Source organism: Jaculus jaculus, chromosome 16 (assembly GCF_020740685.1).
Source record: "Jaculus jaculus isolate mJacJac1 chromosome 16, mJacJac1.mat.Y.cur, whole genome shotgun sequence".
In the NCBI taxonomy this organism is placed as follows: Eukaryota; Metazoa; Chordata; class Mammalia; order Rodentia; family Dipodidae; genus Jaculus; species Jaculus jaculus.
The window spans coordinates 17421983-17445222 of NC_059117.1; the positions used below are offsets into that span (position 1 = coordinate 17421983).

Genomic DNA, 23240 nt, shown 5'->3' on the forward strand with positions numbered 1-23240 from the left:
ATAAGATCAGAGGCTGGAGAGATGGCTTAGTGGTTAAGGTGCTTGCCTGCACCTGCAAAGCTTAAGGACCCAGGTTTGGTTCCTCAGTACCCACATAAGTAATCCAGATGCACAAGATGGTGCATGCATCTGAAGTTTGTCTGCAATGGCTAGAGGCCCTGGTGTGCCCATTTTCTCTGTCAAATATTTTTTTTAAATCATAACTAATGTGCTAGATACCAGAAAATCAAACACTATACATGGTTAAAAAACAGGTATTAGGGCTGGAGAGATGGCTTTGTGGGTAAGATGTTTGCTGGCAAAGCCAAAGGACCCAGGTTTGATTCCCCAGTACCCGTGTAAAGCCAGATATATAAGGTGGCACATGCGTCTTGAGCTTGCAGTGGCTGGGGCCCTGGCATGTTCATTCTCTCTGCCTTTTTCTCTCTCACATAAATACAGTATTAAAAATACATAATAAATTTAATATAAATAAAACATATTTGAGATACAGAAAAATCAGATCTTTTGTCTTTTATGACTATGTATAAGGCGAAGATATAGGGACTGGATGGCAAATAAAAGCAGGAGAATACTTTTCTAGTACCTGCTTTTCCAGAGCAGTCTTTCCTCCTTCTTTTGTAGATGACGTGAGCACTTCATTCAAGCTCTGTAAACTAAGGACAAGGGATGAGGACTGGGGACATAGCTCTATGGCATAGCTCTTGACAGCATTTACAAAGCCTTGGGCCCCACTGCTAAGCACCTCAAGGGCTTGGGGTGAGGGAAGCAAGAAACTTTACCAGACACCAAGGACGTCAGTAGCAGTTCCCAAGCATACCTTGTTAGATCAAGCCGATCACAAAGTTTTTCCACTTCTTCCATCATCTTAACTCGTTCTGCCTCAGTGTCTGAAAAGTGATTCCACATCTAGAAGAAACACAAGCACTTCCATCTTGTGTCTATCAACACTCAAAAACACATCCACATACTTTAAGACATCAACAAAGCATGAGCTTCCCCAGAGGCTTCAGATGTGAATGTCCACAATGTCCTCACTTTTTGCTCGCCTAACCCATGGGATATGGTTCCCTCTACAGTCTCAATGCTGCTTTTACTGCTGACACTCCCCAAAGCTTACAGAAGTACTAGTTTTCCTCCTCCTGTCACTTTGCAAGCTTCTCTCTTCTAACAGCCCCTTAAGTGCTGGTGTTTGCTAGGGCCCATCCTCTACCCACTCCATCTATACTTTCCCAGGGAAAGGCCATCTACTTCCATGATTTCTAGTGCCATCAAGATGTGCATGACAGCCTACAAATCCTGCTCTCAAACTCTACACTTACACAGCCAGAGGACACCTACAAGCTCATTCTGCCCTAACCCGGACCCATCACTTTCCCTCAGTCTCCTCTTCCTTCTTTTCTGTCTTCTCCTTCAGTAAGTCATTCATGCAGTAATCCATACAAGAAACCAAGGCATATGTAAACCTCACTTTTCCTCTATTACTTCCAACACAAGATCTGGACCAAGAGGTAGAGGCTCATTCTATTTCCTAAATATCTTCATTTCATCTATTATTTTCTATTCCCACCACCTCTGTCTTAGGATAACAATACTTCCTAATCTGGTTTGTGGCAAAGGACTCCTAATTGGTCTCATTCTGGTATTCTAAGTAACCAAAAACAACTGAGGATCATATGTCAACTTCTGGCACATTATAGGTAAGAAAAGTGAGGAGCCAGGGCTGGAGGGATGGCTTAGCAGTTAAGGCATTTGCCTGCAAAGCTGAAGGACCCCGGTTTGATTCCCCAGGACCCACGTTAGTCAGATATATAAGGGGGTGCACACCTCTGGAGCACGTTTGCAGTGGCTGGAGACTGGCACGCCCATTCTCTCCCTCGCCCTCTCTCTCCCCCTCTTTCTCTGTCAAATAAAAATAAAATAAAGCGAGGAACCAATGTTGTGCTTCCCTAATGGCCCACAGCTACGTGGCAAGTTCAAGGTCAGCTTAAGCTATGTTGAGACCCTGTCTTAAATCAAAAAGACCTAATATGGAGAAATAACTGAAGGCTTTGTATTTTTGTATTGACCTTATTTGGACCCTAATTTATTTAATTAAAAATGATACTTTTGAGATTTGAACATTGACTAGGCATCAGAATATTAAAACACTTTTTGGTTTGGTAATGGCATGAGAAAAAATACATGTTTATATATGTGTGTGTATACAATTTGAGACAGAGAAGAGAAAGAGGCAGCCAGAGAGCAAGAATAAGTTATAGGTGTGCCAGGACCTCCTGCCACTGCAAGCCAACTCCAGACACAGGTGCCACTTTGTGCACCTGGCTTTATGTGGGTACTGGGGAATTGAACCCAAGACATCAGACTTTGTAAGCAAGTGCCTTTAACTGCTAAGCCATCTCTCCAGCCTAAGACTACATATATATTTTTAAAGTTTTATTTACTTGTATGTGTATATGTGTGTGTGTGTGTGTGTGTGTGTGTGTACACACATGGATGCACCAAGGGTCTCTTGCCATTGCAAACAAATGCCCATCTGGCTTTACATGGATGGCTGGGGAATTGAGCCTCAGAGAGTAGGTTTTGCCAGGCAAGTGCCTTTAACTGCAAAACCATCTCTCCAGCTCCCTGGCATGGTTAAAACAAAACGAACAAAAAACTATCAGGGTTGGATACTGAAATTTACACACATGAAATTAAAAAAAAAATTAAAAACAAATTTATGACATGTATGATGCATATACTTATAACCTCAGCACTTGGGAGGTAGAGGCAAGAGGATCAGGAGTTCAAAGTCACCCTTAGAACACAGCATGCTCAAAGGGTAGGCTACATGAAACCCTGCCTTCCAAAAACCGAAACCAATACGACCAAATAAAAACCTCAAATTTACACTGGAAGATAAAATGTGTATGCTTATGACATGTGCATAATATAAGAGGACTTTTTATGCACGTATGTGTATAGTAGGTATGTGGATGTGTGCGGTGTATGCATGAGAGTATAGATGCGTTACCCCATATGTACATATGCAGGCCCGAGGATAGCCCCCTCCACTGCTCATCCACTCGTTTCCTTGGAATGGAGTCTCTTCACTAATTTTGGAGCTTGCCATTTTTGTGAGGTGCAGTGATTCTCTGATATCTTACAGATATGTGTGGCCCTGCCCGCCCGCCCGCCTGCCTATCTGTGTTCTGGGGGAACTGAAGCCAAGGGGTCTCAGGTCCCTTCAGGCCCTTACATTTGGGCAGGAAGTCCTCTTAAAGTTTACCTAGCCTAGTATTTTTGTGTGAATAGTATGACATACCTTGCATGCATTTCGAAGTTTTTGTCTTTCCTTCTTAATGGCTTTTTTCTGGATATCTTTTTCTTTCTTTGCCAATAATGCTTGCTGTCTAACTTCTTCTTCTTCTTTCTCTTTAGCCAACCGAGCAGCTTCTAATTCAGCTTGTCTTTGCTTCAAAAATCATGAGCAAAATCATCTTATTAATTACAACTTCTAAATGCTCTACAGTCATTAGAACTTCACTTTTAGTAGATTAACTCAGCCTCCCTAGTGCTGGGATTAAAGGCATGTGCCACCATGACTGGCTCCTAACTAATTTTAAAGATTCACACACCAGCTGGCTGTGAGGGCTCATGCCTATAATCTCAGCACTTGGAAGACCGAGGCAGGAAAACTGCTGTGTGTTTGAGGCCAGCCTGGGCAACAAAGTGAGATCTTATCTCAAAAAAAAAAAAAAAAATCAAAGTCATGCACAGCAGTGTCCAATTATCTCTATCTCCTTCCAGATTCTTCCTTTTTTTTGTTTTCAAGGTAGGGTCTCACTCTAGCCCAGGCTGACCTGGAATTCACTATGCAGTCTCAGAGTGGCCTCAAACTCTTGTGGATTCTACCTTTGCCCTTTGCCCCCTGAGTGCTGGGACTAAAGACATGTGCCACCACACCCACCTTCAGATTATTTTTAAAAGCAAACTAACAGGTGTAAAGATTACAGACCCTTGAAGTCATTAAGCCTATCTTACCTTTTCTTTAGCTTCCTGCTCCTTCCGTTTTGCTTCTGCTTTTGCTTTCTTTTCTGCTTCTTTCTTGGCTTTTTCTTCTTCCTTAAATTTTTTTATTCTTGGGTCACAGCTATAAGCATTGTCTACCAAAAAATAAGTTAATCTTTAAAATTCCTAACACTTATAGAACTTTTCTTTTTGTTGTTGCTTTGAGGTAACGTTTCACTCTAGCCCAGGCTGACCCAGGATTCACTATGTAGTCTCAGGCTGGCTTCGAACTCACAGCGATCCTACCTCAGCCTCCCAAGTGCTGGGATTAAAGGCGTGTACCACCACAACTGGCTAAAGAACTTTAAAAACAAACAAAAAATTATACTTACCAACTAATGTTCTTATTCTGTTCATTTCTTCTTTTTTTCTCTGTGCTCTTGTTGCTCTGTTCTGCTTTTCAATCCATCTCCTCTCATCACGGCTGTAAGGCACAGAATAAAATATTGGAATCAGACTGATGCTTACCACTGACTATGAGAAGACATTATTTTATAAATTCATATGAAAATATTTTAGAAGATTAAAATGCTATGTCACGTTATCATTAAAAAGTGATTTTAGGGCTCAAGGGGTGGTTAATGTGTTTGCCTGCAAAGCCAAAGGACCTCAGTTTGACTCCCCAGGACCCATGTTAGCCAGATGAACAAGGGGGCGCAAGCATCTGGAGTTTGTTTGCAGTGGTTGGAGGCCCTGGCATGCCCATTCATTCTCTATCTCTCTCTCAAATAAATAAATAATAAAAAAATTAAAAAGTTTTTTAAAAAAGTGGTTATAAGCCAGAAGTGGTGGCACATGCCTTTAATCCCAGCACTTGGGAGGCAGAAGTAGGAGGACTGCCCTGAGTTTGAGGCCACAATGAGACTACACAGTGAATTCCAGGTCAGCCTGGGCTACTGTGAGACCCTACCTCCAAAAACCATAATAACAATAACAATAACAATAATAATAATAATAATAATAATAATTCTAGGACTGGAGAGATGGCTCAGCAGTTAAAGGTACTTGCTTGCAAAGCCTGATGGTCTGGGTATGAGTCTCCAGTATTCACATACAGCTCGAGATAGAGTAGTGCATGCATCTGGAGTTTGTTTATAGCGGCAGGAGGCCCTGGTGTGCCCATTCTCTGTCTTTTTCTAAAGGTTGGTGTGTGGGGGGGGGAGGAGTGTCACAGTGACAGTATTTGCATAGCATGCATGAAGCCCTGGCTCAGTCTTAGCATCACACATAAAAAAGTTGGCATACACCGTGACCTATTCACCCTCCACTTCCCGTCTCAGAACCTAAATGTGGTCACCTTTGAGTAGAGAAGCAGCCCGCCCGCCAACCACGGGCAGCGCCACCCGCAGGTGACACATGCTCTTCACCACCCCTCCAAAACCACAATGAGAATTTGCAACAGGGGAGGAGAAAACCAAAACTTCCGAGGCCTTGCTTTTTTTCTTAAAAGTACTTTAAAGGGAAAATTTGTTTGTATTTTTTATTTACATTTTATATTTTTGTACATATTGTTAGGGGTCAGCCATTTTTAATGATAACGGATGACCAGACCAGCCTTCAGAGCATTCTCTGTCCTGCTTTTGACTTTACTTGTGGTGTGACCATGTTCACTATAATCTCAAAGGAGAAAAAACAAAAACAAAAACAAAAACAAAACAATCTTATTCCGAGCATTCCAGTAACTTTTTTTGTTATGTATCTAGCTGTACTATAAGTAGCTGGTTTGTATGAGATGGTTAAAAAGGCCAAAGATAAAAGGTTTCTTTTTTTCCTTTTTTGTCTATGAAGTTGCTGTTTACAATGTCCAACAATAAACTGGAATTTTATTTTGCTGAGTTGTTCTAACAAAAAAAGAAAATTGGCATATATTTTCATAACAAAAACATCAAAAAAACAATAAATATGTTCCTTTATTAATGATTTACATACATACCATTCTGCCTTTTCTTTTTCTTCTTCATCTAAATACGAAAATTCTCTCCAGGAATCAAAATTATACCTAATACAGATAGAAGTGAAATCAAGACACAATTGCAAACAAGAACCCTTTTATAGATAGTTACATTAAGTATATAAAATTGTTTTTTGTTTCTTTTTTTTTTAAGTAATGGCAAATAAAAGTTTGTTTCAATGCATCTCCCTCCCCTTTCTGGTACTAAACCAACACTATGCCGAAACTCCTGTTACGTGCTTTTTAAAAATGACACTGCATGGGGCTAGAGAGATGGCCTAGTGGTTAAGGTGTTTGCTTGTGAGGCCAAAGGACCCAGGTTTGATTCCCTAGGACCTACACAGGCCATATGCACAGAGTGGCACATGCGTGTAGAGTTCCTTTGCAGCAGCTGAAGGCCCTGGTGCACCCGTTTCCTCGCTCTCAAATAAACAAATAAAATGACACTGCCTTTGGTATGAATGAAAAATACTCTCATCACAACTATGTCATAGCTTCCAGACTGGGGAGACGGCTCAGCAGTTAAAGGCGTTTGCATGCAAATCCTGGCAGCCTGGGTTCAGTTCAACCAGTGCCCACTGTGGCAATCCTTCTGGAGTTCATTTGCAATAGTGGAGGCCCTCGTACACCCATCCCCTCTCCCCCTCTCATAAATAAATAAATAAAACTCACAGCTCCGAGCCAGGCATAATAGTGTACGTCTTTAATCCCAGCACTGGGGGAGGCAGAGGTAGGAGAATCGCTGTGAGTTCTAGGCCACTCTGAGACTACAGAGTGAATTCTAATTCAGCCCGGGCTAGAACAGAACCTACCTCATAAAACAAAAAACAAAAACAAACAAACAAACAAAAAATTCACAGCTCCTTGATACATCTCTTCTTTCTCAGGCTTCTGTCTGGCCAAGAATTTGTCGAAGTTTCCCTTGTCTTCACATTCACTATTAAGTCTTAAGACGACTTTAGTAATCATTTTATTTTTCATTTGTCCTCTGAATGTAAAAGCTATGCCAAGTACTAGAACTAAATCTTATCTCTTTTCTCCTGCAGTGATCTTCTGTATTTCACTTTTTATTTATTTGTTTTTCTTTTTTGGTTTTTCATGATAGGGTCTTTAGCTCAGGCTGACCTGGAATTCACAATGTAGTCTCAGGGTGGCCTCAAACTCATGGTGATCCTCCTACCTCTGCTTCCTGAGTGCTGGGATTAAAGGTGTGTGCCACCACACCCAGCTTATTTATTTTTATGATAGAACGAGAGAGAGCGGGAGAATATGAATCAGCACACCTGGGTTTCCATCCACTGAAACAGAACTCCAGACACGTGCGCCATGTTGTGCACATGTGTGACCTTGCACAATTTTGCCACCTTGTACGTCTGGCTTATGTGGGATCAGGAAGATTGAACACAGGTCCTTAGGCTATGCAAGCAAGTGCCTTAAGTGCTAAGCCACCTCTCCAGCCCTGCATTTGACTTTTAATGAAAAAAACATAGTACATATACACTGAGGTAACTATGTTTATTGACACTTAGTGCGTTAGAGAGAAAAAGTCCTGCTTCCTCAAGAACTCAGTTACTTTTAAGACAGCCTGATGAATATGTGTATTTTTCATTCAACCCTAATTTTCATATTTTAATGCTAGAGAGTACTTGATACCTAGAATCCATTAACAGAAAGCAAACTGAAAAAAAAAAAAAACACATAAAAGCCAAGTATCAGAAGATATATACATTATATTGGCCCTAGAAATGGGACAGCATCATGGTAGTGTATTCACTTACCAAAAAGAATAAAATGCATCTACATCTTCAAATGATGAATTCATATCACCAAGTTTAGGAACATTTTTTTTATTTGACCACCTGAAATATTAAAAGATAAATCTGACTCAAAAATTTTTACATACCATGAATGATAGCACACACCTGTAAGCTCCCCTTTCCCTTCTGGTATTAAACTAATAATAGGCGTAAGTCCTCAATACAACTACTTTAAAAAAAAATAACATTGACCTAGACTACACTTGTACAGTGGGGGGAGGGGGGTGGGAAAGGAAGACATCAAATTAGAAGAGAGACCGGTTGGAAAGAAGATGGGATACAGGGCCGGATGGATGGCTCAGTGGTTAAGGTATTTGCCTGCAAAGCCAAAGGACCCAGGTTCAGTTACCCAGGACCTACGTGAGCCAGATGCACAAGGGGGCGCATGCGTCTGGAGTTCGTTTGCAATGGCTAGAGGCCCTGGTGTGCCCATTCTCTCTCTGTCAAATATATTTAAAAAAATATTTTTTTAAAAAGTATTAGCAAAAGATGAAGGCCAAGGGCTGGAGAGATGGCTTAGCGGTTAAGTGCTTGCCTGTGAAGCCTAAGGACCCCGGTTCAAGGCTTGGTTCCCCAGATCCCACGTTTAGCCAGATGCACAAGGGGGCGCACGCATCTGGAGTTCGTTTGCAGGGGCTGGAAGCCCTGGCGCGCCCATTCTCTCCCTCTCCCTCTGTCTTTCTCTCTGTGTCTGTCCCTCTCAAATAAATAAATAAAAAATGAACAAAAAAAATATTAAAAAAAAAAGATGAAGGCCAGCTTGGGCTTCATTTTGAGACACTGTCTCATAAAAACCAAAACAGACAAAACTTTGCACAAGAGCTTACCCAACAACTTTATCCATTAGAAACAACAGCTTTTACTAATACATTCCACACCCTGCCCCACCTGTTAACCTCTACGACTAAAAGTTGGAGCCAGAAGTTCAGCAATGGTGTATGAAGGGCCGGCTAGCTGGGAGATGGCAAGAAACAATTTATCCACCCGGTCATCTCCAGTACTGTAAAATACAATGATGTAGCTAGCACTTGCCAGGCATGCTGCCAAGAAAAATGCCACTTAGCTTCTTTCCCCAAGATCACTTGTCCTGCTTCCTAGATTGGCAGCACATGAAGGTGAGGCCTATGCACTTCAATGTTAATATATGTACAGAGAAAACAAACTGTCACCCCCCCCTCAAAAAAAAAAAAAAACAACAAAACAGGCAGGCATGGTGATGCATGCCTTTAATCCTATCACTCAGGAGGCAACGTAGGAGGATCACCATGAGTTCAAGGCCACCCTGAGACTAGGGAATTTCAGGTCAGCCAGGGCTAGAGTGAGACCCTACCTTGAAAAACCAAACCAAATAATGGGTCTTGGGAATCAAACCTGGGTCCTTTGGTTTTGCTGGCAAGTGCCTTAACTACTAAGCCATCTCTTCAGCCCTTATTTTTGAGACAGGGTCTGGATATGTAGCCTAACTTGGCTTATAAACTGTAAAGGAATTTTGTTAGGGAAAGGCAACAATGAACAGAAACAGTTAAGTTCACCTGAAGAGCTAAATATTATAAAGAAGGAAAACCAGTAGAAATATTTCATAGAAAAAACTTAACAATGAAGACAGTAGAAGCCTGGAGGAACATAAAAGCCATTAGAGCATTCTCTCCCAAAGGAGAGCACTTTAGCCGGGCATGGTGGTGCACACCTTTAATCCCAGCGTTCTGGAGGCAAAGGTAGGAGGACTGCCATGAGTTCGAGGCCACCCTGAGACTACATAGTGAATTCCAGGTCAGCCTGAGCTAGAACGAGACCCTGCCTCGAAAAACAAAACCAAACCAAAAGACAGACAGAAAAAAACAAACCAAATAAATGAATTAAAAAAAAAAAAAAGAGGGTACTTTAACTCACCTGGAATTCCTCTCAAACACTGGTGAAAACACTTCAAAGAAGTTTTCCTTTGCTTCACTTTTAGAAGGAACGGAGTTATCGAAAGTAGGATCTACACTGTTAAATGCTCGTCTTTTCAATGGATCAGATAACATTTCATAGGCTGAGAAAAAATAATTTATTTATTTCTTTATGAATGTGGGGGAGAGACAGAGAGAAAGAAGCAAATAGAATGGGCTTTACTTGGGAAATCAAATTTGGGTCATAGGCTTTGCAAGCAAGTGCCTTTAACCACTGAGCCATCTCTCCAGCCTTTGATCAACTCTTTTCTATGAGAAAACGAATACTGACTGCAGTAGAGTACTTTGGGTTTGATCACTAACATCTCTCTCTCACACACGAAGAGAAATGAAACAAAAATATCTCCTAAAAGTTATTAATTTTCATAGTTAATACCTTTTGTGTGTTTTGGGGTGGGCAAGATTTAATTTAGGCCTCAACTAGTAAAATACAACTTGATATAGCTTTACTTAATTCTTAAGTACTTTGGGCACTTTTAAATGATGATTGCTCAGCTGGGTGTGGTGGCTTGTATCTGCAGTCCTAGCACATTAGAGGCTTAGCAGGAAGACTTACAGTTTAGGGCCAGCCTCCACCATACAGTACCACACCAGCTTGGGTGACAGAACAACAACCCTCCCCCCACCACCTCAAAAAGCATAAATACTGTTTCAAGAAAGCATGGCTGGAGGAAAAATAGCTAAAAAATTTTACATTTGGACCCAAGTTGTAAAAAGTGGAAGGCTCTTGGGCTTCTTGAGCACTGTGTAAGAGTGAGCCAAGGAGGCAATCTGAAGGGGCATCTATGTAATTATTCAGAAGTGCTTGGTGTGGTAAGGTGCTTGCTGTGCAAGCATGCGGGCATGAGTTAAGATTCCCCTGTGCACAGGTAAAACGCTGGTTGTGGTAGCACATGCATGTGATCCCAGGGCTGGGAGGCAGAGACAAGGAGCTTTTTAGGACTTGCTGGTTAGCCTGAGCTTTGGGTTCAGTGAGACACTCTGTCTAAAAACAGTAACATGGGGCCTGGAGAGACGGCTTAGTGGTTAAGGCATTTACCTGCAAAGCCAAAGGACCCAGGTATGATTCCCCAGGACCCATGTATCCCAGATGTACAAGGGGCACATGCATCTGGAGTTCATTTGCAGTGGCTAGAGGCCCTGGCATACCCATTCTCTCTTTGTCTCTCTTCTCTCTCTCTCTGCTTGCAAATAAATAAATAAAATAAAACCAAAATAAAATAGTAACATGGATGGTAATGCAGTAAGACACTCAACTTTGACCTTAGGACTTCACACACACACAAAAAAAAAACAAACAAACAAACATGAATACATACAATCAGGCACACCACACACATACACATTTACATTTAGAAGTAGTAGCTATCTAAATTAATTTGCTTAATGAGGGCATGGCTATGCAAGTAGCCATAAATAACTATGGAATCTACTATGATATAATCAGCTTTTAATTTTTTTTTTGCCAGGCATAATGTCACACTTAATTCCAGCACTCGGGAGGCAGAGGTAGGAGGATTGCCGTGAGTTTGAGGCTACCCTGAGACTACGTGGTAAATTCCAGGTTGGTCTAGGCTAGAGCAACCCCCCCAAAAAAAAACCCCAAAAAGAAAATAACAAAACTTTTTTGTTTTGCAGTACTAGGGATGGAACTCAAAACTTTTCACATGCTGGACAAGCGTTCTATTACTGAACTATACCTCCCTCCCGTTTCAATCAGTTTAAATTATTAAAACATCTGAGCAACAGTTCAGGTCCACAAAGAATCTGTAATGGCTTAGTGTTCTTATCAGTAACCATTTATTCCAGGCTTCAGAGTAGAGGCCTACAATCTGAGTAACTACAGAACCTAAGGAAGGAGAATATCAAGTTCAAGGCCTGCCTGGATCATACTGAATTCAAGGTTAGTATGGGCAACTTAGTGAGACCCTGTTTCAAAACAAAAGAGCACAGGCTGTAGCTCAGTAATAGGGCGCTTACCTGTGTAGGTCCCTAGGCTTGATTCTCCAGTACTACACACAAAAAAATGTATGTATATACATATTTTATTCTTTTTATTTGCGAGAGAGAAAGAGGTGGATAGAGAGAATGGATGCTCCAGGGACTCCAGCACTGCAAATGAACTCTAGAAGCATGTATCACCTTGTGCATCTGGCTTAGGTGGGTCCTGGGATAGGTCCTTTGGCTTTGCAGGCAAACACCTTAATTGCTAAGCCATCTCTCCAGCCCTATATGTACATATCTTGAAAAGCTGATCTGATCCAGCTGGGCATGGTGGCACATGCCTTTAATCCTAGCACTTAGGAGGCAGAGGTAGGATGACTGCTGTGAGTTCAAGGCCACCCTGAGACTACAGAGTGAATTCTAGGTTAGCCTGGAATAGAGCGAGACCCTACCTCAGGAAATAAGTAAATAAATAAATAAGCTTATCTGAGTTAACTACAGGAGAAGCATCTGATAGGAATTATTTGGGAGTTAGGCAGGAGGGTGAATGTCTGCAAGCCCAGCACCTGCAGGCTGAGGCTGGAGGACTGAGAGTTTAAGGCCAGGTTCAGCTATATACTGAGGCTGACACAAAACCAAACAGAACAGAACAAAAACAATCACCTGGGGAAACTGTGAAAATGCATCAGAAGGCCTAGGGCAGGGGCCTGCACTTTTGACACACTACCAGATATTGATGTGTTGGTTGGGGCAAACTCATATTGTGTAATGAGCTCTGAAGAAATTACTAGAAATAATGTAACTTAACTAAAATGTTTTGAAATGTCATGTCAGCTAGAGAGACAGCTTAGTGGTTATGGCACTTGTCTGCAAAACCAAAGGACCCAGGTTCAATTCCCCAGTACCCACTTAAGCCAGCGGCACACTGGAGTTCCTCTGCAGGGGTATGAGGCCCTGGTGCACCAATTCTCATTCTCTGTGTCTTTCTCCTCATGTAAATGAATAAAACATAAAATGTCACGTCACAGTTAAATGATCAGGAAGCCCAATCCTGGCAATTGAGAAACATCTCCCACCTTTAGTTATACAGGTGAAATAGTCATTATCTCCTTCTTTGATTGGCTCGCCAGCTGCTTTCCGCTTGTCTGGGTGATGCTTTAAAACCATTGCTTTGTCTACAAAACAAATCACATTTAGATCATCAGCTTAGGAAACACAAGGATGAGCTAAACACAGACCATCCCAAAAGTTCTTGTGTTACATCTACCCAAGAAGAAAATGCATGCCTTAAATGTGAAGTTACAGAGCCACTAGCCAAAGTGCTAGCATCCAAGGACATTTATTTAGTATGCTGGTGTATTTTTACATGGGCATTTTGTTCCCTTAAGTATCTGTTGGTGAAATAGCTTACTGCTCAAAGGCTCAATTCAGTCCCCAGCATAAGCAAAAACCAAAAGCAAGGGTAGTGGAGACAGTCTAGTGGTTATAGGACTTGCTTGCAAAACCAGACGCACAATGTGGCACATGCATTTGGAGTTCATTTGTAGTGGATAAGAGGCCTTGGCAGGCCCATTCTCTGTCTATCTCAAATAAATAAATACTAAAACAAAACAAAACAAAACCCACGGCCAAGCATGGTGGTGCATGCCTTTAATCCCAGCACTTGGGAGGCAGAGGTAGGAGGATTGCCAAGTGTTTGAGGACACCCTGAGACTACATAGTGAATTCCAGGTCAGCCTGAGCTAGAGTGACACCCTACCTCGAGGAAAAAGAAAAAAAAGTTGAGCCAGGCATGGTGGCACACGCCTTTAATCCCAGCAGGAGGCAGAGGTAGGAGGATCACTATGAGTTCGAGGTCACCCTGAGACTACATAGTGAATTCCAGGAAAGCCTGGACTACAGTGAGACCCTACCTCAAAAAAAAAAACAAAAGACAACAACAAAACTCCTCAAATCTTTTTACTGCCACTGCTTGCTGAATATAGTGTTCAGTAGATATATAACATCAAGTAGATTTACAATAATAATTATATCCAGTTTTTCATTATTATAAACAGTACTAATTTAAATTATTTTGAAAAGAAGCATTCTTTCATATTTAGAATTTTTTCTTGATAGGATAAATTCAAAGAAGTGAATACCTGTGGTAATTTGAATGTATGTCCCTCAATTAACTCAGGAGTTTTATTAAAGCTTGTAACTTGGATTTCCAGCTACCTGGCTGCACGAGGTGTCACTGGGACCAGATGCTGGGGTCCAGCCCCAAGGTGTGTTTGGGGTAGGTAGATCTATTTCCAGCCTAACGGTATGCAGAGTGCTTGAGCTCTGAAGGTTCCCTGCTGCTTGGCTGCCAGTTTTGCTTCTGCTTGTGGTGCTGGATGTGTGGTTGTCTCTCTGCTTGGATCTATGACAGGGGCCCAGCTTCTTCTGCCATCAATTCAACTTCCCCTGGATCTTTAAACTTCACATAAATCCCTTTCTTCACATAAGCTGTATCTGGTTTGGAATGAATCCACTAATAAAATTTTCCTTTTTATTTCTTTTTATTGAGGTAGGGTGTCACACTAGCACAGGCTGACTTGGAACTCTGTAGCTCCAAGCTGGCCTCAAACTCACAGCAATCGTCCTACTTCTGCCCCCCAAGTGCTGAAATTAAAGGTGTGCACCACCATGCCAGGACATCAATGCAATTTTTATTTCTTCCAAGGACCAAAAGATTTTTTTTTTTTTTTCAAGGTGGAGGGTCTCATTCTAGCCCAAGCTGACCTAAGAATTCACTATATAGATTCAGGGTGGCCTCAAACTCACAGCAATCCTCCTACGTTGGCCTCCTCAGTGCTGGGATAAAAGGTGTGTGCTACTACACCTGGCAAAAGAGTATATATATTTAAAATGCTTTTTGTTTTCTTTTTCTGAGGTAGGGTCTCTATTTAGCCCAGGCTGACCTGGAACTCACAGCAATCCTCCTAACTCTGCCTCCTGAGTGCTGGGATTAAAGGTGTGAGCCACCATGCCCAGAAGAGAGAGAGGCAATAAATATGCATGAATGGGAGTACCAGGGCCTCCAGCTGCTGCAAACCAACTCCATATGCATATGTCACCTTGTGCATCTGGGTTTATGTGAGTACTGGAATACTGAACTTGGGTTGTTAGGCTTTGCAGGCAAGTGCCTTAGCCAATGAGCCATTTCTCTAGGCCCTAACTTTTTAAAAATTGATTATTTATTTGCAAGGGGAGAGAAAATAAGAATGAGAATGAATGGGCATGCCAGGGCCTTCTGCCACTGAAAACAAACTCTAGACACATGCGCCATTTTTCTGGCTTTACATGGGTACTGGGGAATCAATCTCAGGCTGTCAGGTTTTGCAATCAGTGCCTTTAACTGCTGAGCCATCTCTCCAGCCCCCAAATATTGTATTTCATTTCCTAGCTGATGGTCTTTAGTTCATTCAATTGAGATAAATTTCCAGTAATACATTCTAAGCTTAAAACATTCAATTTTGTATTCAGTTCAATGTTTCCGTGTAACCACAGTAATGCCCCAAAGAAATACAGAACATTCACATTGCTCAGTCTTTCCATGGACCCTTTTCTAGCCAGCCTCTACCCTACTAACCAGCTTATGTCACCATAGGTTCTTTTGCTTGTTCTTGAACCTTAGGAAGAAAAACCCATAGTACATCTTTTTAAAAAAGTTTTTTTCTATTGACAACTTCCATAATTATAGACAATAAACCATGATAATTCCCCTCCCCCACATCCCCCTTTACAACTCCACTCTCCATCATATCCCTTTCCCCTCTCAATCAATCTGTCTTTTATTCTGATGTCATCATCTTTTCCTATTATGATGGTCTTGTGTAGATACTGCCAGGCACGGCGAGGTCATAGATATTCAGGCCATTCTGGCTTGGAATCTCACAAGAATCAAATGATACTAGGTGAATGAGTAGTAAGATGACTTGCCACTGTTGGACATAATTATGGGATCCCACATTGCAGACACTTTACAGGAACTCTGACCACCACTATGCAGCCAATGAAAGCTTCAGGCTTCCATTTGCAGTGCTTCTCAACCCTTGCCAGCAAAAGGATTCCGTTTAGCACAGCCATCTCCTAAGGTCCTTAGACAATGGAAGGAGAAACCAGGAGAAGCCAGAAGCACTCAAGCAGCAGTGGCAAGAGAGACTATAACAAGAAGGTAGAAGGAGACGAGAGGGCTGGAGAGATGGCTTAGCAGTTAAGCACTTGCCTGTGAAGCCTAAGGACCCCAGTTCGAGGCTTGATTCCCCAGGACCCACGTTAGCCAGATGCACAAGGGGGCACACGCATGTGGAGTTCAGTTGCAGTGACTGGAGGCCCTGGCGTGCCCGTTCTCTTTCTTTCTCTGCCTCTTTCTCTCTCTGTCACTCTCAAATAAATAAATAAAAATAAACAAAAAATAAAAATAAAAAAGGAGACGAGAAACACCTGAGGTGGTCCCCTGACCTCTGCATGTGTACCACTGTACATGCACACACACGTATGCAAATAAATAATCAAAGTAGACAAAAGTCAGACAGAAGGTTGAATGTTTGGCTTCCTTACTAGATTGTGCTATTTTTTCCCTACAATGATTTTTGTGTCTAATCATTTTTAGTTACATTTGTGTGTATTAGTGTCCTATTGTCCTATTTATACGCGCTCTCTGGGAGGACCTAAGACGTTATCCAATATAAAAAGAAGTAAAGAGGCCCAGTGCACTGTAAGTTTGAAGAAACAACAGTAAGTTGGGTACAGTCACTATGGTTATTGAACTGGAGGGCTGAGGAGATAGCTCAGCAGTTTAAGGTGCTTGCTTGCAAAGCCTGAGGGCCTGGGTTCAGTCCCCCAGAATCCATGTAAAGCCAGATGCACAGTGCACATGTATCTGTAAATGACAAGAAACTCTGGTGTGCCTCTCCCCAAACATAAATAACAATTTTAAATAATGATACGTTTACTGAAAGGTCGGATTTTTATTTCTTCCCCCATGGAAAGCAGTTTCTCAAGTGCTTTGAGGGTTCATTAGCAATGAGACTTTTATTATGCATTTACATTGATTGCTATTGCTACAAGAAGTCTTCCAAGCTTGGAGTGATGGCTACAAAGGTGACTGAGGCACTGAGGATTGAAAATTCAGTCAGCTTGGGCACTTTAGTGAGAAATTCTTAATCAAAAATGAAAAAATGCGGGGTGTGGTGGTACATACCTATAATCCCAGCACTGGGAAGGCCAAGGTAGGAGGATTGCTGGGAATATGAGGACAGCTTGAGACTGCACAGTGAATTCCAGGCCAGCCTGGGCTAGAGTGATCTTACCTCAACCCCCCAAAAAGATGTGGGAGTGTAGTTTACTGGCAGATAACATATTTAAAGTTTCAGTACCACGGACTACAAACACATGCATAAAACTTACAAATATAGTTCTTTCAAAAATTTAAGAAGTTTGGGCTGGAGAGATGGCTTAGCAGTTAAGGCGCTTGCCTGCAAAGCCAAAGGACCCACGTAAGCCAGATGCACAAGGAGGTACATGCATCTGGAGTTCGCTTGCAGTGGCTGGAGGACCTGGTGTGCCCATTCTCATTCTCATTCTCTCTCTCCCCTGCCTATTTTTGCATCTCTCTCTCTCTAAAATAGATAAATAAAAATATTTTTAAAAAATAGAAAAGTTTGATGTTTACAGTTTAAAATAACAGACATGGCTCAGCAGTTAAAGACACTTGCTTGTAAAGCCTGAGAGCCTGGATTTGATTCCCCAGTACCCATGTAAAGCCAGATGCACAAAGTGGCATATGTGTCTGAAGTTTGTTTGCAGTGGCTGAAGGTCTGGAGTGCCCATGCTCATTCTGTCTCTCTCTCTCTCAAATAAACAAACCACGAAATAGTAACAAACAAACAAAACCTCACAGAAGACTAACCCCTCCACCTTTATCATTAAACACCAGTAATCAGGTGGCTATTTTGTACAGAATGAGGACTGGGATCCCATCATTTTCCTCCACCATGTTTTAACTTTGTCAATGACAACAACAATGGAGCTTTAAATAAATAACTTTTAGGGGCAAAGAAAAGAGTGGCATTGGTGACCAAGGACCACAAACTAGTATCAAGAAATCAACGTAATAAAACAAGCCTTTCAATAAGAATAACTGCCCATACTTAAGATTTTATACATATGTATTTTATACATACGTATTTATTTAATATATTTATTTATTATTTGAAAGCAGAGACAGACAGAAAGAGGGAGAGGAGAAAGAGAATAGGCATGCCAGGGCCTCCGGCCACTGCAAACCAACTCCAGATACATGTACCACCTTGTCCATCTGGCTTACGTGGGTACTGGGGAATCAAATCCCAGTCATTAGGCTCTGCAGGCAGGCAAGTGCCTTAACTGCTGAGCAATCTCTCCAGCACCACCCCCCCCCTTATTTTGAGGTAGGTTCTCACTTGAGCCTAGGCTGGCCTCAAACTCACAAAAATCCTCCTATGTCTGCCTCCCAAGTACTGGGATTAAAGATGTGTGCCACCATGCTCAGATAAGAAGTAAAATATTTTTATTCTCACACATGCACACCCCCGATTTTTTTTATTAAATGAGAAAGTGTACACATGAAACACTTCTGAAAACAAAGGAGACCCCAGCTTTACATTGTTACAATATAAAACATGCTGAATGGAGAGTATAGATTATGAGCTTCAATACAATTAACATTTCTTCTAACAAATATTCGACTATTTCAAAATAACTAATTACTTACGAGCTGCTTTGATCTGCCTCTGTGTTGCTTTGTATCTTACATGGCCAAGTCCAAGAACTGCATAATGATCTTGGTTCTGATAAACACAAAAGCAGGTCATGTTTCAATTAGTGCAATACCGTCCATTCCTTATTTCTGAGTACTTCTGGGCTGGGGTTACAGCTAGGGGTAGAGTGCCTGCTCAGTATGCAGGAGGCTCAGAGTTCAACCCTAGCACAGCAAGCAAGCAAGCAAGCAAACAGAGTGAGAACTTCGGTAACAGGAGTCTGGAGAGAGGATGTATGTACAATGGGCTCAGTGCTCATGTCAGTTTGGGAAAGGTGCACGACTGTATAGCCTCCCTAATGTTTGTATGCACATAACTATGAAGACTGAGAATTCCTGTAGATAAACAAAAACAAGCACAGAAATCAGTAAAATCCAGCATTCACTAAACTTACTTGAATCAAGAACCTTTTCTCAACCTTTAATCCCAGTACTTGGGAGGCTAAATTAGGAGGATCACTGTCAGTTCAAGGACAGCCTGAAACTGCATAGTGAAATCTAGGTCAGCCTGGGCAAGACCCTACCTCCAACACACACACACACACTCATTTTTCCTCTTAAGACCTATTAATATTCTGGGCCTTTCAGTCTATGTCTAGAATATTCCAAGGACTGGGCCATGGGACAATGATAGCACAGAACCAGGAGCCATGTGGAATAGGCCGAGTGGAAATCTGGAGGTGTTGAATGACTCAGCAAGTACCTGCTTTGGATAACAGACTAACAAATTTACAATTAGCAACTGGGGTGAGGATTCAACTCAAACTGTGCATTTTGTCTTGGACAAGGAGGCCAGTAACCCATGAAGAGACGGTAAAGGCATACAGCCAGGGAGAAAATGTTCAAAAAAGGACTAGCTGGAATTTTTTAATTCAGCTCCTTTATCCTGCCTGGAATCAGCGGTCCAGTCAGTTCACTTGTCTACTCCCTGAGCAGATTCAACCTTTCTGCCCACTAGTCATTCCTGGCATCTCATATACCCAGCTCCACCCATCAGCTGACAGCCTCAGGCTTCACTATGCCTATCCCAAACTCATCAAAGCAGACACACCGAACACGGGTGGCATGTCAATCACACCTCAACAAAACTGCTGGAATGGTAAAATGATTCCAATGCACGAGTCGCATCATCCTACCAGTCTTTTTACACCTGTGTGGGTTCTCATCACCCCTTTGCAAATGAGAAAGCTTCTGCTACGGTGACACATTACTCCAGCTTTCTACTCTGCTAAAATCCATCCCAAGTCTCCTCAAAGATCAACACATCTTAGCCTGGGTGTGGTGGCACACTCTCTAGAGTGCTGAAGTCGAGGGAGGAGGATGGGGTTTGAGGGCGGCTTAGGCGTGGGCTATGTAGCAAGATCTTGTCTCAGAACAAACTGGGCTGGAGAGATGGCTTAGCGGTTAAGGTGTTTGTTTGCCTACAAAGCCAAAGGACCTTGGCTTGAGTCCCTAGGACCCATGTAAAACAGATGCACAAAGTGGCACATGAGTCTGGAGTTCGTTTTCACTGTCTGGAGGCCCTGGTATGCCCATGTCTATTCTCTCTCTCATTCTGGTTTTTTTTTTTTTTAGTTTTCCTACAGGTAGGGTTTCACTCTAGCCTAGGCTGACCTAGAATTCACTATGGAGTCTCAGGCTGGCCTGGCCTTGAACTCACAGATATTCTCCTGCCTCTGCCTCCCAAGTGTTGGGATTAAAGGCATGTGCCACCATGTCCAGCTCTCTCTCTCTCTTTCTTGCTCTCACTCTGTGTCTGCCTCTTTCTCTCTCATGCACCCTCAAATAAATAACTTTAAGAAAAAAACCTACATAGCTTAAAATTTTGCATCTTTAAGGGCTGGAGAGATGGCTCAGTGGTTAAGGCGCTTGTCTATAAAGCCTAAAAACCTGGGTTCAATTCCCCAATACCCACGTAAAGCCAGATGCACAAAAGTGGTGCATGAATCTGGAGTTCATCTGCAGTGGCTTGAGGCCCTGGCATGCCTATTCATATTCTCTCTCTCTCTCTACATGCAAATAAACAAAATATTTTAAAAATATTTCACATCTTTCAGTCTCTCCTAAATTTCAATTGGATAAAATGTGCCATCACTTTTAATCTTTTTATTTTTAGAGACAGAGAATATGAATAGGCACACCAGGACCTCTAGCCACTACAATGGAACTCCACATTTGCACTACCTAGTGGGCATGTGCAACCTTGCACTTTCCTCACCTTTGTGAGTCTGGCTTACTTGGGACCTGGAGAGACAAACATGGCTCCTTAGGCTTCACAGGTAAGCGCCTTAACTGCTAAGCCATCTCTCCAGGTCACCTCTCATCTTTGAAAACCTTCCCAAGACACAGGTACATAGCTGTCTACTGGTTTATGCTTCCTGAGAAAGCAAAGCATAACCACGTCATCTCATCTCATCTCTCCACCGTTTTCCAACCCGCCCACTACTGTCCACTTTGTCCACGCTCACTGCTGGTGCCCTGGGCCTATTTCCTCCACCGTCCATCTCCACCATCACCTCAGGTGGGCTTCCAGGAGCAGCAAAGATGATTCCCTCTTTGAACTGTCCTTGTACTGAAACACTTGTAATTCCATTGTCCCCTTCTCACAGTCACTTCTAGTCATTTTTACCAACTTCCTGATGATCACATGAAGCTCAGTCTTGGGGTTTCACTTATCTCATTCTACCATCTGATGCTCAGAGATCTTGTTTAAACAGGGCTAACAGAGAGCTCTCTGCACACACTGAGGCTGCCCAACTAACTACAGCAAACCTGCCCTCTGAATCCCAGAGGCACGTGCTACCTCCCTCGCTTTAACCTCCTGCCTTGCTGTTCCTCCCCAAAGGCATCACACTTTTCCCTACTTCAGGGCTTCACATGCTTTTCTCCCTGCCTGTCACCAGCCCCCTTCAGGTACCATCCACCTCAGCCTTCAGATCCTAACCTAAAGGTCATCACCTTGTAAATAAGTTGATGACACTTCTGCATCTTTGTTTCCAGTAGTTTTTTCCAAGTACTAAAAATGACCAGCACTGAAAGTCTCTAATGGCTACCTACTGACTACCTCGCCCTGACCTACTCTATTCCAGTCACTTGCCTTCTGTCTGTTTCTTTTGCATCTGCCTAGAAGGTTGACTGGGCTTTGTAGGCAAGTGCCTTGAACCACTAGGCCATCTCCTCGGCCCAACCTTGCTCTTTTCTATACCCAAGACTTTCTTTACTCTTCCTTCTCTTACAAATCTTTAAAACAAAAAAATCGATTTATTTGAGAGAGAATGAGGCAGATAAAGAGAAACGGGCACAACAGAGAGAGAGAATGGGTGCACCAGGGCCTCTAGCCACTGCAAATGAACTCCAAACACATGTGCCACCTTGTGCATATGGCTTATGTGGGTCCTGGGGAATCAAATCTTGGTCCGTAGGCTTTGCAGGCAAGTGCCTTAACTGCTAAGCCATCTCTCCAGCTCTCTTACAAATCTTAACATTCCTCAAGTCTACTTTCACCTCATGTTACTATCATCTATCATATTCTTTACAATCTGGCTGAGGAAGATTGCTTCATAAATAGGATTTTCCCACTTCACCACTTCCTAATTGACCTCAAATCACTGAGTCACTTATGTTCCAGGCCTCTGAGTGAAATAGCTACCGGCGAGGTCACCCAAGTCTCCTGTTTGACAAATCCCCAGGCTTTCCATCACTTTTCTGTGCTGTTCTGAAGAGTAGCAATGGCAACAGCTTCTTCCTACTTGAGGACCCTTCTCCCTTAGCTCTGGGAAGAGGGCAGTGCTTGATGTTTACATTGCACTTCTTTTCTTCTGAACTAGGCAGTTTCTGTTTATAGTTTTCTGTCTACATTTTATCCCTCTCTATTTTCTCATCCCCAAAGACAGGGTGTCATGTACCCCAGGCCAATCTGGAAATCACTATACAGCTTGGATTGCAGGTGTGTGCTGTCATTCCCAGTTTATGCTGAGCTGGGCATCAAACCCAGAGCCTCATGAATGCTAGAAAAGCACTGTACCAACTGAACTCCGACCCCAGCCCTTTAAAAACTTTCCTCTTACCACATGTGTGTAGTGGCATGTGTATGCCCATACACACACACACACACACACACACACACACACACACACACTTAAAAAAATAGGGCTGGAGAGATAGCTTAGCAGTTAAGGTGCTTGCCTGCAAAGCCTAAAGACCCAGGTTGGCTTCCCCAGAACCTATGTCAGCCAGATCCACAAGGTGGTACATGTGTTTGGGGATGCTTACAGTGGCTGGAGGCCCTGCAGTGCCCATTCTCTCTCAAACAAACAAATAAATAAAATATTTAAAAAATAAAATAAAAGACATGACCCAGTTTGGTCTAGATTCCATTTCAGACCCAATTCCTCATAACCATCTTTCATGGAGCCTACTCTGCTTAAATCTTCCCAGAAGTGGCAGATACTCTTGACTCATGTGTGTCTATGTCTGGTCCATCTGCCTAAACTCACTTTTCTTCCTTTTCAGCTTCACTAACTGCCACTTAGCTTTTGAAGATTAACTATTTTATTTTTATACTTATTTATTTTTGAGACAGAGCCTTATGTAGTCCAGACTGTCCTGGAAGTGATAAATAGTTGAGCACAACCTTGAAGTTCTGATCTTACAGCCTCCACACGTGTCGGTCACCACACCAGGCAGAAATACTATGTTGG

General features: G+C 42.4%; 1 protein-coding gene across 2 annotated transcripts in view; it reads right to left on the reverse strand.

The window, feature by feature from the left end:
* Dnajc2 (DnaJ heat shock protein family (Hsp40) member C2) overlaps nt 1-23240 on the reverse strand; it is a 31903-nt gene that overhangs the window by 6347 nt on the left and 2316 nt on the right. For both annotated transcript variants that reach the window (XM_045135759.1, XM_045135760.1), the window contains exons 3-12: nt 18496-18571; nt 12791-12889; nt 9712-9853; nt 7783-7863; nt 5987-6052; nt 4386-4477; nt 4027-4148; nt 3308-3457; nt 821-909; nt 587-656 (exon numbers count right to left, since the gene is read on the reverse strand). In XM_045135759.1, the coding sequence (XP_044991694.1) occupies nt 587-656; nt 821-909; nt 3308-3457; nt 4027-4148; nt 4386-4477; nt 5987-6052; nt 7783-7863; nt 9712-9853; nt 12791-12889; nt 18496-18571 (987 nt within the window). The remainder of the gene's footprint in view (nt 1-586; nt 657-820; nt 910-3307; nt 3458-4026; nt 4149-4385; nt 4478-5986; nt 6053-7782; nt 7864-9711; nt 9854-12790; nt 12890-18495; nt 18572-23240) is intronic.